This window comes from Misgurnus anguillicaudatus, chromosome 19 (genome assembly GCF_027580225.2).
Source record: "Misgurnus anguillicaudatus chromosome 19, ASM2758022v2, whole genome shotgun sequence".
Classification (NCBI taxonomy): Eukaryota; Metazoa; Chordata; class Actinopteri; order Cypriniformes; family Cobitidae; genus Misgurnus; species Misgurnus anguillicaudatus.
Genome location: NC_073355.2, coordinates 26,714,442 through 26,726,929, shown reverse-complemented (window position 1 = coordinate 26,726,929; position 12,488 = coordinate 26,714,442). Strand labels below are relative to the sequence as shown.

The 12,488-nt window shown below is 36.5% G+C and overlaps 2 protein-coding genes across 3 annotated transcripts; both read left to right on the top strand.

The window, feature by feature from the left end:
- The first annotated feature begins 1,632 nt into the window (after positions 1–1,632).
- prf1.9 (perforin 1.9) lies at positions 1,633–6,217 on the top strand. Of its 2 annotated transcripts, none has more exons than XM_055194022.2 (5): positions 1,633–2,235; positions 2,363–2,906; positions 4,447–4,585; positions 4,659–4,873; positions 4,974–6,217. In XM_055194022.2, exons 2-5 carry the CDS (start codon positions 2,392–2,394, stop codon positions 5,884–5,886), a joined length of 1,782 nt encoding a protein of 593 aa, XP_055049997.2. In that variant the 5' UTR covers positions 1,633–2,235; positions 2,363–2,391; the 3' UTR covers positions 5,887–6,217. The 2 variants fall into 2 exon arrangements, with proteins under 2 accessions (XP_055049997.2, XP_073713390.1); XM_073857289.1 differs by having other exon boundaries at positions 1,634–2,235; positions 2,432–2,906.
- A 319-nt stretch (positions 6,218–6,536) lies between these two features.
- Positions 6,537–12,355, top strand: prf1.1 (perforin 1.1). The gene is made up of 5 exons (XM_055194023.2): positions 6,537–6,682; positions 9,792–10,355; positions 10,442–10,580; positions 10,848–11,065; positions 11,150–12,355. The coding sequence occupies exons 2-5, from the start codon at positions 9,844–9,846 to the stop codon at positions 12,012–12,014; spliced, it is 1,734 nt and encodes a 577-aa protein (XP_055049998.2). The 5' UTR covers positions 6,537–6,682; positions 9,792–9,843; the 3' UTR covers positions 12,015–12,355.
- The last annotated feature ends 133 nt before the right edge of the window (positions 12,356–12,488 follow it).

Here is a 12,488-nt window from a genome sequence, read left to right as displayed (position 1 = left end):
CACATTGTGAGCCAATCGCATTTATTTGTATTCAAACACGCCATGGCTCAACCAATAGAAAGCTAGGGATGTTTCTAAACTGGGCAAGCTTATCATGAATAGGGAGGGGTCGGGCTAATGGTATATCAACATGCAATAATAAAGCGTTAAAGGGAGTTCAGAATCGCAAATATATATTAAAAAAAAAAAAAACTGAAAGAAACTTTTTTTTTAGTTTGTTTTTGGGGCAGACAGTGTTTAGATTAATCTAGGATTAGGCTTTAGTTAAATTAGGACATCCAAGTAGTTAAAAAAACAAACAAAAAAACAATACCGATGTGCATCCTGAGACAAAATAATGCCACAGATGGATGTTAAGGTATGTCAGTGCAAGACGTTTTTAAATTAAGCATGCATTTTAGTCTATATAAACCCTGTAGACTAGTTATAGACTAAAATAAATATAAGAGCTGTCCAAACTGAAAACAACTTGCACTGACATCTTAAAATACATCAGTGCCCTTTGTTTTACCTCAAAATGGACACCATAATGTTTTTAGTATACATTTTATAATACATTTTATTATTAAGCAAAGTGTCCTGCTGCACATTCAACAGCAAATTCAAACTATAACATTTATAACATAAAAACTACCCAGAAGAATGAAAAAATTGCATTTGTTATCTGTCCCCACTCTCTGTCTATACTATACCATTAAATAAAAAATGTAAAATCCTTCTGATATCTTATTTTCTTAGCATTTTTGTGTGGCTCCATATCATATATTTATCCAATCTAAAGTACTGTACCTATATTATTTCTTTGATTTTACCTGCTTATTTTAATAATAATAATAATAATAATAATATTTATTCTTATTTTAAGAATATTTTTGGGACATATTCCATAAGCATGCAGGTATTTTTCATGTATTCGCTAAATCTATGGCCCTGTTCAGTCCTTTTACTAAAATGCAACCATCTTTTATTAAGAAACCATGTTGAAAAATAAACTAGTTACCTAAGATTGACCAATACCCACTTAAAAGTTTTGTTAATTAAAATTAACTTCAGTTATAACATACAAATGTTTTGATTCAGTGGAATTACTTGTTCAGATTTGCAATGAATGTTTTCATTTTGCTTAAGCAAGTTTTTGTATTTTGACCTCTGTCCAATTTATAAAAGGTGTGACAAAAAATAACAACACGTACACCACAAAACCCTCTGAAAAATTCCAACGACCATTGGGTGTTAAGGTGAGTCACACACTTAAACCAAACCATCATCAGCTTTTTCCACAAGGTATTACATTTATATTTATTAATTTTACACAATTGTTTATCCAAAACAGCCAATTATATCTTTAAGCAGTATGTGTGTTTCCTGGGATCCATGTTAAAAGGAAAGTACACGGATCAGGGAACAAATACATAGGCTATCAGTGTAGAGGGTGCAGATGCATTTGGGTTTGTGTTCAGGATCTATTTGTAGAAAGTCTGCCACTTTTGCAGAATACCTTTCAAGTTTAGCTTAAACCGATGCTTGGTAAATATTGAACAGAACACGCCGCTGGGTTAAAAAGTCTCTAATGGTGTTTACATCCAATACTTTGTTGATCCAACCCAACTGCGGAGTTATTACAACCCAGCAATGGGTATATTTGCGTTGTGTTCTGTCCAATAGGATTTTTACCCAGCATGGATTAAAAACAACCCAGCATTTTTATAGAGCATTCAAGTAGAAATAAAAGATTATTTCTGCATTTCATATGATGTTCATGTGTTTGCAGAGATATTAAGCACCAGTACGTCAAAGCAAAAGAGCCTTAGAAATTGAACAAATAAAAAAGACATTTTGAAAGATTTCCACGAACATACTTGCCTAACACATTACATTTTGCAAATGATTTTTTAAATGTCTTTAATTTAGTCATTAAATATGGTGACTAATTGCTTCCTTTAACATCTTATGCTTATACTTACAGTGTGGTGTCCCATTTCAAAAATTTGCTGTTGTCAATCTTTATTTTATTTGATCACACACCACCCCTAAACACCCTTTTCACACTTTTAAACCTTTAACACATTTTTCCACACATGCGTCAGCAACATCTTAAGTGCTAATGTTCATTTACATGTCCATTGCATTGATTGGACATTCAACTGTATATAAGGGGAAAACATACAAACTCACTCGTCTGTATGCTGTATTCATAGATCTTACATCATTGTAGACATTGAACATACCTTCCAGGTAAGTAAAAAAAGCCTAACTACATTTTGTATTCATGACTTATCACTAAAAGGTTCTTTTTAGAAGTGTTTGATGTTGCTATTAATAGTCATTTTGTTCATCTCTCATTTTTTTCTATGTAACACAGCTGAATGATATTATACATCCAAACTCGCAATGATTATCATTTGGCTTTTACTGTCCCTTCCTACTCCAGCCAGCCCAGCATGTTTTCTGGGGAAAGCAGCTGACTGTCAAGAAGCCGATTATGTACCGGGGTCTGACTTGGCTGGGGAGGGCTACGACATCACCAAGATGCAACGCCTTGGGACTTTTGTCATTGATATGAGCAAATGGGAGCTCGAGAACAACACGTGTAACCTTTGCAAAAACCCGTTTATGCAGGGCAAAAAGCAGAAGCTTCCAAAGTCGGTGGTAGACTGGCGTCCTGGCCAGAAATGCAAGTTTTCATTGTCCAGCTCCGTTTTTGAGTCTAGTGAATCTCTAGTAAGTTCCAGTGTCTCCTCTGTAGAGAACAACTGGAAGGTTGGCCTGGGAATAGGTAATTTTGTAGCAAAGGCATCGGTGATGTTGGCTGGCACTAACTCCAGACTTGCTGATTACTCCATGGCAAAAACCAAAAAGGACAAATTCAGCTTTATTAAACAATCGGTGTCCTGTAAATACTACAGGTAGGACAAAATCGCAATTTTTTGCAATGAAGCTAACGATTTTGAGTCATCGTTGACATGTTTGATCATATAAAAAACAAATGACACAATGTCCACATTATATAGGTATACAGTACAGAGTATACACAGAAAGCCCACATCTTACACAGATTGCAAGATGACAAGTCCTGAGATACATTCAACATAATGGGGCAGTTTTCAGGACAGGGTTTAGATTAATTTAGGACATTTAAGTAGTTTTACAAATAAATCTAAAAAACTATACTGGTGTGCATCTTGAGACAAAACAATGGTATTGATATATGTTCAAATGTGTCAATACAAGTTGTTTTGAAATTAAAGCAGCTCAAACATGCATTTTAGTCTGGAACTAGGATAAGCCCTGCCCGGGAAACCATCCCATAGTGTGTACAGTTGAATTAAATGTGAGTTTTGCTAAGGTTTCTAGCAGTTCCCAGTGGAGCATCAATGAAATGTAACAGCGATTGGACGAAGCATGTGGTACTAAAGTCCAGTAACAGATGGTAAACATTCATATACTGATTGTATGACTATTTTAAGTGTTTACCATTATACACTACCCCAGGTGAAAATAAGTACACTTCTGTAGTGCACTTAAAGCACTTATTTAATATACTAAGGTGCGGTTTCCCGGACAGGGCTCATAGTCCCAGACTAAATTGCATGTTTGAGCTGCCTTATCTTAAAAAACATCTTGCCCTTGCATATCATAAAATATATCAGTGCCATTGTTTTGTCTCAAGATGCACACCAGTATTGTTTTTTGTAAGGTTTACTTAAATATCTTAATATAACTAGGCCTAGTCCTGGATTAAGTGTGCTTGTGCGAAAATGTATTTAAAAAATGTATTTAGGTACCACTTATAGTAAACTTAAACCCATCTTTTTTATGAAAGTTGGGTTCAATTTTAATACAAATTTTAACTAACTATTTCTGTATTAAAGGTGCAGTGTGTAATATTTAGAAGGATCTATTGACAGAAATGCAAAATAATATACAAAACTATATGTTCAAGGGAGTATAAAGACCTTTTTTAATGAACCGTTATGTTTTTATTACCTGAGAATGAGACGTTTTTATCTACATACACAGAGGGTCCCCTTACGTAAAAGTCGCCTTTTGTGCCGCCATGTTCCTACAGAAGCCCTTAACGGACAAACTTTCTTACTAAGTTGTCTCCGATGATGACATGTTTTTCCGGTGGCGGCTACCGTAGCTTGTCAATGCGTTTCAAAAGCAGTGGACTGTGCCGTTGGTTGGTTGCAATTCGCAACCTTACCACTAGATGCCCCTAATATTTACACACTGCACCTTTAAAAAATGTATTATGTTAAAAGTGCATTTTTGTTCATATTCATGGTGTACCAAAATTGCACAAATAAATACACTTAGATAATCTTAAGAACATCTTAAGAAGTACTTAAGAATATTTTTTGTATATTTAGTACAAAATTAGTGCGTGAAAATATAGAGCACTTATGGAAGTGTACTTACTTTTTCCTCTGGGACTATCCACAGTTACAGGCTCTCCAGCATGATCTCCGTTCATCCTGAACTGAATCATGAATTTACAAACCTTCCAGAGATCTACAACAACCAAACGAAAGAAAGCTACTTGTCACTTGTGGAAAAGTTTGGCACTCATTACATCACAAAGGTAAGACAAAAACTATCAATACATCCACAGACGTTATATATCACTGCTGTCTATAAACTGCTCTGTACTGTAGGTGAAACTGGGTGGATCTGTGGGATCTGTGACCAGTGTCAAAGAATGCATGGCCAGTCTGCAGGACCTCAGTACAGATGAGGTCAAAACTTGTTTGGATGTAGAAGCATCTGCGAGTTTTAGGAATATCAAAGTAGACACAGCATACCGTCACTGCAAGCAGGCCAAAGACAAAAAACTGAACAAGGACACTTTTGCTCACAGTTTTAGTGACAGGTGTGTGCCATACCAGATAGGCTTAACATATCCTTTCTTTGAATTTCTTTGAATCTGTGTGCGTGTGTCTGTCTATAAACTGTACTTTCTTTATTTCAAGGTTATGCGAGATCACCGGTGGTCACACTGAAGACCCAACTCTTCTCTTCTCATCTCAAAACGACCCTGGCGCTTATAAACAGTGGCTCTCCTCTGTACCAGAAAAACCAGATGTGATTTCCTTTTCATTGAAGCCGCTTCATAAATTGCTGCCGGTCAAGAACCCTAAACAAAAGCAATTACGCCGAGCCATTCGTGACTACATACTGCAGAGGGCTCTTTTGAGGAACTGCTCTACCCCATGCAAGACCGGAGTCGCAACTAACCCCAAGGAACCTTGCGCGTGCACCTGCCATAACAATCCAGCAGTTAGGGCTAACTGCTGCCCCGCACAGCTTGGATCTGCTCAGGTTACTGTGACCGCGTTGAGGGCAACAGGTCTGTGGGGCGATTACTTCTCAAGTACTGATGGGTATGTCAAGGTCCTCAGAAATCGCAGGATCACTCTTGGTCAAACAGGAGTCATTTATCAGAACTCGCCTGTTTGGAAATGGCCATTTAATCTTGGTGACAACGTCCTGTCGAAGATTGGTGTTCTGACACTAGAGGTATGGGATAGGGACAGCGGGTGGGATGATGATCTCCTGGGAGCTTGCAACATTCAGCTTAAATCTGGCACTAAAACTGAATTCTGCAAACTGAACCATGGTTTGCTGTACTATAAGACGGAAGTAACTTGTGCTCCTGGTTTAAGTGGCTCCTTTTGCTCCAAGTATAGTGGCGTTCCAATGTCCTCTCCTCTGGAAAAAATATATGCGTCACGACACGCCCAACCTCTTCCGAAAGATTTACTGCGGAAAATGGGAGTGCTGTTAGATGAGCGCCGCATTTCATTGAGTCAGAACCAGAAAAGTGTGCATCCAATTTTTGAAGTCACAAAAGAAAAGCGCAAAATGTATGAAAATTTAAAATAATGCATTTTGTTAATCAATTAAAAGCAAGCAGAAAGATTTAAGCAGACCGTTTTGCATCATAGCATTTTGCTTTTTTTATTAGCATTACATTTTTTTGATTTTGCTTTATTCATTCACATATATATTCATTATGTGAAAGTCTCATAATCTAATGAAGAAATTAAGAGCATTAAAGTTTGATTTTACTCGTATTCAGTCGATATTAAAGACATCAAGGTTATATTTTCACAGAATGGTTTTTACATTATGTAAGATGATTTTATGTAGAAAACAACAAATTAAAAAATGCTTTTTAAAATAAAGGTGGTTAATAAAAGATTGCATGTCATTTTTATGAGAAGAGTGTGGGAGGAAGGGTCTGTTTTATAACACAATAGGAACTATAAAAGGCACATGTGACTAACAGTAACACAATGAGACACATTTAACATTTTTTGGCCAGTTTTGATCTGACTGTTTCATATAATCAAGGTTTACAACCTCCGTAAAACACACGTAGTAAATGGTTTTGACAATGCACAGATCGATGTGTAAATGAATACTCATATCTTCCATTGACTTACATTCGATCCCCCATTCTTACCACAAAGCATTTTTTTCACTGCAGTGGATATTCAAGACCACATAATTCATCTGAACTGGCAAGCTTCACTCCCACCTACCCCACTTGTGTGTGTCTCTTTTGCATATAACGGTAAAGCCCACCCACAAGGATACATACGTTCATTTCTTGCACATACCTCTTTCACAAGTTCACACTCACAAACATCCTTCAGACGGCACAAAGAAGCTCAAGGTAAGAAAATAATTTTACATCTTCTTTAAGATAACATCTGTACTTGTGATGTAAGTCTAGATAAGTAAACAACTGATTCATAACTTTCTTTTTCTATAATCTCTGAAGGCAATATCTACTTAAGTTTCTCACAAATAATTTCATAATTGCCAAGTACTTTAGGATAAAATAATTCATATCCCATCATGTCCATATACACAACATGTATGTGTATTAGAGGCATAGTCATTAAAAATAAGTTTTGTCAGGCTGTATGGTTTAATAAAGAACCTTTAACATTCACGCAACCTTTTCTGTTCCACAACAGGTCCTTTGTAGTGGAGAAACGTTTATAAAAAGCTAAGAGATAAATTGTTCTTTGGAGATCCAAAACTACACTCTAAAAAATGATGTGTTGGATTTACTTAAAATATATATGCACCATTTTTGCATCACACTTTTTAAGTATTCCCAACTTTGATAGTTTTACTTTACAAGAAAAAATTTACAAGAAAACCTGTGTTTTATTTACTTAAATTTTTAAGTAAAGAATGATGATGAACTCAAATATTTAAGTTCATATAACACATATTTTCTTGTTTATTTTAAGTAAAATTATTCCAAGTTGAGATTACTTAAAATATATACGCACCATTTTTGCATCACACTTTTTAAGTAAATCCAACACATATTTTAGAGTGAAGTTGGAGCAATTTAGTATACACAGAAAGGTATACATAATTTAGTGTACACAGAAAGGTCTCCTGAACAAAGTCTTTGTCTGACTTAGCTCGTGCTTGAATCAGAGACCTTTTTGCTGTGAGGAAACTATGATGCGCGCTAACCCACTGTGTTGCCCTCTACACTGAGCACACACTTCTCAATCATGGTAACAATGAACAAACATCATTTTTTCAAAATAACTCTAAATACAACATATAACTAACATTAACAACATATCAACATAAATAAACCCAGCAAACATTAAAACAGTCATCTTTTTTAGTAAATATTAACCAAAGAACTGAACATGTCGCAATGCATGCTGGGAACTATTCAGACCATTGTTTTTTTTAAATTGCTTGTTCACATTACTCAATTTGGCAAGTTGGGTAAACAAATTGGACAAAAACTTAAAACTCCAGTCAACAAATGATATTTGTTAGCAGGATGATTATGCTTATTTCATTCAGTGAACAAAAATTAATGAACTGATGCCCTTCAACAAGAAAAACTTAGTTTTTTGTTAAAAGAACATTTTGAAGTTGGATTTTTTACAGGGCATGTGCTTCACAAAATGGTTACGACAGATGTCATAATTTTTGGCTGGAAAGGCATCATGGGAAATCACGTGGTTCTATAGTTACTTAAAATGTTATGCTAGATTTACTTAATTTTGATGCAATTGTTATAGTAGTTAGCATTACTTATGTTTTTTCATTTTATTTTTTGATACATTTAAGTTCATCTGGTAACTTACATTTTTGTGTTACACATACTAAATATGGTAAGTAGAGGTTGAAAAGTTATAAATACTAAGTTTTTTGTGTTTAATCCAATTACTTTCATAAGTTATGGTTGTTCAGCCAACGAATCGTTTTTTAGAGTGTACGTAAAGAGACATTTTTACCATCTTAAAGGAATGGTTCACCCAAAATGAAAATTCTGTCATAATTTACTCACCACCAAGTTCTTACAGACCTGTATACATTTCTTTGTTCTGCTGAACACAAAGGAAGATATTTTGGGCAATGTTTGTAACCAAAGTGTTTATAAGCACCGTTGACTTCCATAGAAGTCAATGATGCTCCTGTTTTCTGCTTGCTTACAAAAATCTTCCATTGTGTTCAGCAAAACAAACCAAAACAAAAATCCTGCCACAATAGTCTTGTTAATATTTTGTTAAAATGTTTTTCTACAGTAGCAGCATACAAATTTTGTATGCATATTGCATTATTGTGTCTGGAGTAGTGATGTAGTACTCGAGTCTTGAGACCGATTTCTGCTTTCTCGGACCACACTTTTTTATGTTTATTAAAAAAAAACACATGACAATAATAATAAAATGCCATGTTAACGGGCATTATTTGAAAATGACATCCCATGGTGCAATGCAAAGATACTGCCATCAAAGCCGTTAATTTTTCTCTAGAAAAATAGGCAGAAGATGATGCATGTGGTCGGGATTTTTTTTTAATGATAGTAAAAGCATAGTCCATATTAAGACGTAAAGACTGCTCCTCTAAACAATTCCCAATCTAGCTTAATCTGTAGGCCTAACTGTTGATTATTAACTGGGATGATATTAAATCATGAATATGAAAACTGACATGTTTTTATGGTCTTGGTCTCGACTCGGACTCGACTCAGACTTGCTCAACTGTATTTGAAAACTCGGTCTTGACCCTTCAAAGACTCTGTCTTGACTCGGCATAGGCGGTCTCGTCCCCGTCCCTAGTCTGGAGTATAAACTAAAGCTCAACTTATGAAAGAATTGAAATTTTTGGGTGAACTATCCGTTTAATTTTTTCACAATTTACTCACTCTCATGTTGTTACAAACCGATCAGAAGCATTGACTTCCATAGTAGGATAAATGATTGATTTGAGATCTTTCTTCGTGGTCATTAAAACAAAGAAATGTATACAGGTTTATAACAAAATGAGAATGAGTAAATGATGACAGAATTTTCATTTTTGGGGAAACTATCCATTTAAAGAGGCTTGTTAAAAAATAACACACGTGTACAAAGTTTATAAAACATTGACTAGGACAGTAACTACAAAACATTACAAATTGTAATGAGTTTTCGCTTTATTACCCGTAGGGTTTTTATTGTTCCATGCATTTTTCTATGCATTTTTTAAAATAAAAAACATATTATCTTATACGCTGGTTTGCGTTTTTGCCAAATTATTTTTTCTAATAATTAAGTTAAAAGTTAAGTTTTTTTTACATTTAGTACATCTCTCCTCTTATTTTGATGGTTAAATTTAACATGAGTGGGCATTAAAAGCAAGTATTGTACAAAAAAATGTACCTCCTGGACATCACATTTGGCCACTGTACTAAATGTTTATTAAATGTGCGTTTCCATTTGCATACTCATGTTGTTTTCTGTCTTGCACAGGAAGGAAAAGCATCCATACACCTAAGTTCAAATAATCATACTATATCAAGCAATGTGGACCGTGCTTGCCATTTACTTCATTCTGCCAAACGTGCAGCCATGCACTAAAGGTAAACCGAGAGAATGCGCAGAAGCGAACTTCGCCCCTGGATCAAACCTGGCAGGGGAAGGCTATGATGTGACCAAGATGCAGCGCAAAGGAGCCTTCGTGATCAACACGGACATCTGGAGTCACAAGGATAAATCGTGCACCGTATGCAAGAATCCTTACATGGAAGGGCAAATACAAAAGCTTCCCATATCCGTGGTGGACTGGAGACCCAGTCAGAAGTGCACGGCAAAGATATCAAGTTCCCTCTATGATTCCAGTGAAGAGCTGGTCAGCTCCAGCAGTTCCTCTATTGAGAACAACTGGGCTGTGAGCTTAGGAATAGACATCCGTCAAAATCAGGGCTCATTAATTATGGCTGGCACTAACTCAAAGCTTGCGGAGTACTCGATGGAGAAGACCAAAAAGGACAAGTTTAGTTTTGCCACTCAAAGGGTTTCGTGTGCCTTTTACAGGTATAGATTCATTGACCTTTAAATATAGATATGAAACAGATTAGTAATATTGTCTAAAATGAGACCCGTTTTATGTCTTTCTCTAGTTACAGGATCTCTAATAAGCCAATTCTCCACCCTGAGTTTAAGCGCTCTATAAAGGAGCTTCCCAAGACATACAATCTTGATTTCAAACAGCGCTTCTACAAGTTTATTGACACCTATGGAACTCATTATATCACTAAGGTAACTCATATTATCATTCCCTCTTGTATGGGTTGGCTGAAATCATTTTTATTGTATAGCTCGGATGTTAGCGCATGGTGCTGGATATGCCAAGGTCATGGGTTTGATCGCAGTAATTAACTTTTAATGTATTGCTTAAAAAGTCTGCCAAATGCATAATTGTAAGTATGGCGACAAGACTATTAAGGCCCGAAATGCTAAATAATGACTGTCGCTTGAAAACCCCCAAAACTGCTCTTGAGAATTGTTTTTTATTTATTTTGCCAGGTAACTCTTGGTGGAAGCGTACAGTCTGTGACCAGCATCAAGCAGTGTGAGACTGCTCTGCAGGGCTTAAGTGTGGACGAGGTGAAGATATGTTTAGATGTGGAGGCAAGCGCTAACGTTCGTGGCAAAGCCGAAATGAAAGCAGAAACTAAGCACTGCGATGAAGACAAAGCCAAAACGGAAAGCAAAAGCAGTTTCTCCAGCCGCTTTCAAGACAGGTGGGTTTCAGATCAAGGCTAGAAATCCAATTCCAATTCTCCAAAACTCCAATGTTGCATTCATTTTATTTTTTTAATTCAAAGGCTCACTGATGTCACCGGAGGGCACACCACAGAGCCCGAGCTTCTTTTTTCTGGAAATAAAGACCCAAGCGCCTATAAAGAATGGCTCACGACCCTTCCGTCCAATCCGGACGTGATTTCTTATTCTCTGGAGCCCCTGCATGAGTTGATCTCCACCAAAGATCCACTGCGCAAACACATGCGTCAAGCCATCCACGACTACATCCTGGAAAAATCACTTTGGAGGAACTGTTCGGAACCTTGCAAGGCCGGAATTAAACCCAACGCGAAAGATCCCTGCGTCTGCACGTGTCACAACAATCCTGGGATTACACCCAACTGCTGTCCATCCAAGCGTGGACTCGCTCGGTTAAAGGTCACAATCGAGAGGGCGGAGAACCTGTGGGGTGACAAAGTCTCAGCAACCGACGCATATGTTAAAGTGTTTGACAAGCACAATATCCAGGTCGAACGCACTGATATGATCGCGAATAACAACTCGCCATACTGGGGAAGAACCTTTGATTTGGGTGATGTTGTACTGTCGGAGAATGACAAGCTTAAACTGGAGGTGTGGGATGAGGATAACAAATGGGACGATGACTTGCTGGGTACCTGTGAGGTACCTATAGGTGAGAAGTCGAATTTCTGCAGTTTAAATCACGGCGTGCTCTTCTACAAAATAGAAGTGACCTGCGCCCCGAGTTTGTCTGGCCCTTATTGCTCAAAGTATGTGGGTTCTCCGATGAACTTTCACCTGGAGAAGGTTTACGTGTCTCGAAACGCGAGGACTTTGCCGGCAGGAATGCTTATGAACAAAGGGGTGCTTGTGGATAAACTTTACGTGAATCAGAAGACAAGTTATTCTGCTAAAACTATTTTGTAGGAAATATGCAACCAGGGTTTGATATTTAATCTTGAAGTATTTATCAGTTTGATTCTATTTAATTTTACTCAGCTTTAGGTAGGTTGTCCTTATTGTAAGATTTTCATATTTTTGTAAGACAAAATACATTATTTATAATTATGCTATCAATATTAATGTACCCTATTGTCTTTTACAGTAAGCAGCATAATTTTTGAACCAAAGTGATACTGAAACTTACATTTATTTATGTTAACCAAGCAAAATTGCATGCAAAAATTCAGTTTTTTATTATTCAGTTTGAATAATATGTAGCACTGCATCAATAAAAGCTTAAGAGTCACAAAATAATATGAAGTTATTCTTTTCTTTTAAAACTTTATGTAACGTAACGGCTTTGATTATTTCTGTTCTTAACTGGGGTCAATGTGGTGCAACACAGGATGCTTGTCGTGTGGTTTTCCTGTAGACGGATAAGCGTGAACAATATTTACA

Bases quoted from the DNA above. Each gene is read 5' to 3' on its own strand.
- prf1.9 (XM_055194022.2), top strand. From the start codon at position 2,392: ATGATTATCATTTGGCTTTTACTGTCCCTTCCTACTCCAGCCAGCCCA. The intron at 2,907-4,446 runs GTAGGACAAAAT...GACTATCCACAG, and splicing joins GTGTCCTGTAAATACTACAG to TTACAGGCTCTCCAGCATGA. The intron at 4,874-4,973 runs GTGTGTGCCATA...CTTTATTTCAAG, and splicing joins GCTCACAGTTTTAGTGACAG to GTTATGCGAGATCACCGGTG.
- prf1.1 (XM_055194023.2), top strand. From the start codon at position 9,844: ATGTGGACCGTGCTTGCCATTTACTTCATTCTGCCAAACGTGCAGCCA. The intron at 10,356-10,441 runs GTATAGATTCAT...GTCTTTCTCTAG, and splicing joins GTTTCGTGTGCCTTTTACAG to TTACAGGATCTCTAATAAGC. The intron at 11,066-11,149 runs GTGGGTTTCAGA...TTTAATTCAAAG, and splicing joins TCCAGCCGCTTTCAAGACAG to GCTCACTGATGTCACCGGAG.